Source organism: Lipotes vexillifer, unplaced genomic scaffold (assembly GCF_000442215.2).
Source record: "Lipotes vexillifer unplaced genomic scaffold, Lipotes_vexillifer_v1.1 scaffold630, whole genome shotgun sequence".
Taxonomy (NCBI): Eukaryota; Metazoa; Chordata; class Mammalia; order Artiodactyla; family Lipotidae; genus Lipotes; species Lipotes vexillifer.
In genome coordinates, this window is record NW_006783793.1 from 269491 (window position 1) to 275455 (window position 5965).

A 5965-nucleotide genomic window follows, 5' to 3' on the forward strand; every position below is an offset into this window, starting at 1 on the left:
CTCTTTCGCTGCTCCAGGCAATAGGAGGTTGGGTGGGGTCACGTGGAGGCTCTCTGGAAGCTTTCAGGGTCAATAATGGAGCTTAAAGTGTGACTCGAGTAAAAACCTGACAGGAGCCGTTGAAGGATCCAAATAAAAGTTCCCTCCCTCCAATTAATGGAGCCCTCTGCCTTAGAGAGAAATGGCATGTCTTTTTAAGTGTTAAAAATGATAAGCTGAAAATAATGGCTACCACTTTTGGAGGTTCTGGCTTACGCCAGATGCTCGTGATTCCTCACTGTACCATTTCAAGGAGAGTTAATTACCACCAACAGCATGCCCTCTGCAGGTTAGGAAGGGATCAGAGAGGTCAGGTAACCTGCCCAGAATCCCACAGCTAGACAGGTTGAGCCTGTTAGCTCTGATTCCTGAACTACAGGCTTGCCTCTAGGGCATCTGCCATGCAGCTGTGTGTCTGACAGGTGTGTGAGCATATCTGGGATCCACAAAGCTAAAATAGGCCAATACTCTTCATTTCAGCATCTAACACCTTCTTTTAAAAAACGTTAAATGAGGATTCTGAGTACAACCTCTGCCAACCTGGGAGGTACGAACCCTCACGCACATCTTCCAACGTGTGATGACAACATGCTAAGCATTGCGTGGTACAAGCTGCTAATGAATGTGGGGCTGCAATGGCACAGACACCGGGGGTCTGCAGTACCTGCCCTGACGTTGTGGATGTCCTTTTCAATGAGCTGGGCTCTTGGCTGGTGCAGGTGCAGACGCAGCTCCAGTTCTGAATCCAGCTCATCAATCTTGGCGGCCACGATGACCCGGGCATTGAGGGCACATTGGTCAAACCACTTCTCTAAGTGCTCAAAAAAGCCAGCTCGAAGCCTAACGGAGAGACCAGCGAGGGTCAGCAATTGTGACCAGGGAGATATCTTTCCACACTGATGCTTAAAGTGCTTCCCCCTTCTGCTCCTTCTTCCTTATTTTATTTCCCACGACACTGTCTCTCTTTGTTTGGGTGGACCATCATTCATGTAGCCAGACCCCCTGCTGAAGGGCATTGGGTGGTTTCCAACCATTTGTTCTTACAAAGAAGACTGCAGTGAATAACCTCGTACATATGTCAAGTGTAGGACAATTTCTATAGGATAAATTCCCTGAAAGGGGACTATTGAATCAAAGCCTGAAATACATTTGTGGATCTGGTAGATACGGCCAAACTGCTTCTGTTGCAAGGCAACTTGAACTCCCATCAACAGTGAATAAAAGTTCCTATTTATCCATAGCTTCAGAATGTATTGTCAAACTCTTGAATTTGACAATTTTGTCATATTATGACTGAGATTGAGCATATTTTCATGTGTTTAAGACTATTAAATTTCTTTTTCTGTGTACTATCCATTAATATCTTTTGTCCACCATTCTAGTGTGTAGTTGCCTCTTTTCTTATTAATTTCTAGGATTTCTTGATGTATCGGGAACATGACGTCCTTTGACTGAGATGTGAGTTGCAAATATTCTTCCCAGTTTATTATTTCATCCTGTTAAAATGTAGAGTGATTTTCTTGGCTATATATTGTTAAGATGTTGGTTCTCTCCAAATGTATCTACACATCCAATACAATAACCATTAAAAGCTCGGCAAATGTTTTCTTTCGGAAACTGATGAGCTAATTTCAAGCTTATACAGAAATACAAAGGGCCAAGGAGAGTCAAAACAATCTTGGAGGACGTCAAGTTTGGAGGACTTACACCACCAGATAATAAGACTTAATATAAAGCTACAGTAATCAATCAGGGGGAGGTGGTGATGCGAGGCCTGGCAGAGCAGTGGAGAGAGAAGAGTCTTCTCAAATGGCCTGGGGTCAACTGGTTATCCATATGGGAAAGAAATGAATCTGACTTCTACCTCATACATAAACAAAAATCAATTCCAGTTGAATTGTACATCTAACTATGAAAGTTTAAAACTATAACATTGGGCTTCCCTGGTGGCGCAGTGGTTGAGAGTCCGCCTGCCAATGCAGGGGACGTGGGTTCGTGCCCCGGTCCGGGAGGATCCCGCATGCCGTGGAGCGGCTGGGCCCGTGAGCCATGGCCGCTGATCCTGCGCGTCCGGAGCCTGTGCTCCACAACAGGAGAGGCCACAGCAGTGAGGGGCCCGTGCACCGCAAACAAACAAACAAAAAACAAAAAAACTATAACATTTATGGTAGATAACACAGGAGAATATTTTCATGACCTTGGAGCAAGCAAAGATATCTTAGATAAGACAGAAATTACCCTAACCCTAGTGAAAAAAACTGATGACTAGGACCTTATTAAAAGGATTTCTGTTCATCAAAAGATACCTTTAAGAGAGTAAAAAAGGCAAGCACAGAGAGGGGATGAACATTTGCCATGTATTTAACTAACAAAAAACTCATATCTGAGATAGATAACTCATATAAATTAATAAGAAATAAGATAGGCAATCCACCAGAAAAAAAATGGGCAAAAAATTTGGCTAGGCATTTCACAGAAAGATTACTAAATGGCCAATAAGTATATGACAAGGTACACAGCATTGTTACTCATCAGGAAAATGCTAATTAAAACCACAATGAAACACCACTACACATACACCAGAATGGCTAAAATAAAAACTACTGACAAAACCAAGTGAGGATGTGGAGCAACTGGAACTCTCATACACTGCTGTAAACTGTTAAAACAAAACCACTTTTGAAACCTCTTTGGCAGTATCTTTTGGTTGTATCTCCTCTGAGACAGATGGACCAAAAGATAGATGGACACACATATAAGTCAATTTCCCAACAATTCCACTCTTAGTTATATAGCTAACAGAAATGTATACACATGTTCACCAAAAGAAGCCGGACATAAAAGAATACATTCTATGGGGTTCCATTTAAATAAGTTCAAAAACAAGCAAAACTAATTCAGAAGTTAGAATATTTGTCATCCTTGGGTAAGGGAGGGCAGTGACGTGAGATGGGTACATGAAGGGGGTTGGTGGTGCTGTCTTTCCTGCGGGTACTGATTACTGGGTGTGTTCCCTTTGGGTAATTAATTGAGCTATATGCTCATACTTTCCATACTTTTCGGTATGTATGCTATGCTTCAACATTCAAATCCAATCCGTTGAACACAGAACTATTTTTTTGGTTGGTCCCAAGGCCAGATGGCATAGTGTTTGGTTCAAGACTCTGGAATTACAGGGTCTAGGTTCATATCCTGGATTTAACTACTTCCTGTCTCAGAGATCTTGTCCAAGTTATTAATTCTGAGCTTCAGTTTCTAGAATCACCTGTAAAATGAGCTAATTACAGTACCCATCTCTTAGTTATTGAGAGTATTAAACTTTCTCAATAAATATTAGCTCCGATGGTGGTCCTTGCTTTTCTTCATTCCCTGGTCTATGGAGAGGGCAGACAGAGGAAGGAGGAGGATGTGACAGAGGAAGGAGGAGGATGAGGTTCAAGTCAGAAGACATTTTCAAGGTGAGATGATGCTGAGGTGAAGGAGAATAGAGTCCAAAGGCCTGACTTTACTCCTTCTACTCCCTGCCTCTGGTCTCCTGTCCATGTGTAAACATGGGAGGTAGGCTAACCAGGTGATCTCTAGCTGGTTAGTCCTAGCTATGACACTGTAGTATCAGGAGGGCAATGCAAATGCTATCCAAGAGCCAAATGCAAATTTTCACATTTGTTCCAAATTCAAACATAAAGGACCAGAAAGAAATTTGGGAGTTAGGGGCGGTAAATGTTCAGTGGTAAAATTATTCTATATTCTTCATTGTACTTTTTTCAATTTTCTACATTAAATGCATCATATAACCAGAGCAAAATACCATACTGATATACTCATAACTATGGTCTATATCTATATAATTTTCCTAAAAAAGAAAAGAAAAGGAACTCTAATATTAACAGACATGCCAGGATCTAGAACCCAGAAACAACTTCTAGGGAAAACCCCATTTCTTATGTATTGATACAAGGCCCAGGCCAGCAAGTCATCCTGGGACAGGCAGAGGGCTCACTCTCACAGAGGATGTCTGTGACTGCGAAAAATCCCTGGACATCTGCTACTTTGTGTTGTGTTTCTCATCTCTACCCTCAGTTACCTACGTGTTTTCTTTTCCATCGAAACGAGTCCAATCTTCCATTATACTATTTCACCTTGTTAATAAAACTCAAGGAGAATGAGAACAAAAGGGTTTTTTACTCACTGTTTCTTAATTTCTAAAACTAGTCTGGATGGAATGATCACTTGTTCTAGGACCTTGGCACTGGAAGTGTCATTGAAGAGAATGGCAGAAAGGTTGGAATGGGGCCTCTTGCTACTCTCTTCTTGTTCCAGGGGCAGGAAGACAAAGTAAGTGTTCCCACTGGACGTTGTGAAGGACTCCATTTCCTCATGGGAGACCGCTCCCAGACTCTCTTCCTGGGCTCTGACCTAAGCAGAAAACAAGACTTTAGACTTGCCATCATCAAACAGACTTGGTGATGCCTGCCACAGGTTCCTTGACATCAGAGGTTGTAAACCTGTGGGACAAATCTTGCCTATGATTGCTTTTTGCCCATACAGTGCCTTTTAAAATTGGGAAATTCCACCTAAAAATCTGGATTTCTGGTTTCTTTTTAAAATCAGAAAATCTGGCAATTCTGAGCCTACATTCCCACAGGGCATTGTTGGCTGGAACTGAATAATGGCTGCATGGTTGCCATCGACTGAATGTTGATGTTCCTCCAAAATTCATATCCCCAGTGTGTTGGTAATTGTAGGTGAGCATTGGGAGGTTATTAGGTCATGTAGGCAGAGCCGTCCCTCATGAATGGGGTTAGTGGCCTTATAAAAGACATCTCAGAGAGCTCTTGCCCCTTCCACCATGTAAGGACACAGAAAGAAGGCAGCCGTTTGTGAACCAAGAAGTAGGCCCTCACCAGACACTGAAGCTGACAGCGCCTGGATCTTGAATTCCCAGCCTCCAGAACTGTGAGAAATAAATGTCTGTTGTTTATAAGCCACCCAGTCTGCGGTGTTCTGTTAGCGCAGCCTGAAAGGACTAAGACAGTAGTCTCTCTCATGTGTCACTATTTTCCACCTGGTGTCCAGCCCTCTTTTCTATTACATGCCTGTGGGCATTTGAGTTTGGGGTCCCTGTTCAAAAAGAGGTCTCATATGCCAATTCTTCCACAGCAATATAGGAAAAGAGTCATTTGCAATTTCATGATTATGGAATTCAAATTACTGTTCTGTGAGTTTGAATGTGTTTTGAGGACAAGATTTATTTATTTATTTATTTATTTATTTATTTATTTATTTTTGTGGTACGCAGGCCTCTCACTGTTGTGGCCTCTCCCGTTGCGGAGCACAGGCTCCGGACACGCAGGCTCAGCGGCCATGGCTCACGAGCCCAGCCGCTCCGCGGCACGTGGGATCTTCCCGGACCGGGGCACGAACCCACGTCCCCTGCATCGGCAGGCGGACTCTCAACCACTGCGCCACCAGGGAAGCCCGACAAGATTTATTAATATGAGAGTTACTTCCCTGCACTCTAAGGGGAGCTATCTGCCAACTTGGATATGGATTTTTTTCTTACATAAGCAGAGAATGGGAAGAGAGAAGGAATGGAGGGGCTAAGTTGCTCTACACAATAAAGAGGAGCTGGGAAAGAGGGAGGACCAAGGAGGGATGAGGAAAGTCGAGGGGTGACTTCAGAGTAGGTTGCAAGATGGGATGTGAGGAGAGGAAGGTGAATTTTAAAAAGCATTGCTGGGGGCTTCCCTGGTGGCGCAGTGGTTGAGATGCAGGGGACGTGGGTTCGTGCCCCGGTCCAGGAGGATCCCACATGCCGCGGAGCGGCTGGGCCCATGAGCCGTGGCCGCTGAGCCTGCGCGTCCGGAGCCTGTGCTCCGCAGCGGGAGAGGCCACAGCAGCGAGAGGCCCGCGTACCGCAAAAAAA

At 43.9% G+C, this 5965-nt stretch overlaps 1 protein-coding gene across 1 annotated transcript in view; it reads right to left on the bottom strand.

Moving 5' to 3' along the window:
* The window catches only part of CCDC180 (coiled-coil domain containing 180), a gene marked incomplete at its 5' end in the record, with an annotated part of 38424 nt that overhangs the window by 24549 nt on the left and 7910 nt on the right, over positions 1 to 5965 (bottom strand). The window contains 2 exon segments of the mRNA XM_007472272.1: positions 704 to 879; positions 4229 to 4455. Of these exon segments, the coding sequence (XP_007472334.1) occupies positions 704 to 879; positions 4229 to 4455 (403 nt within the window).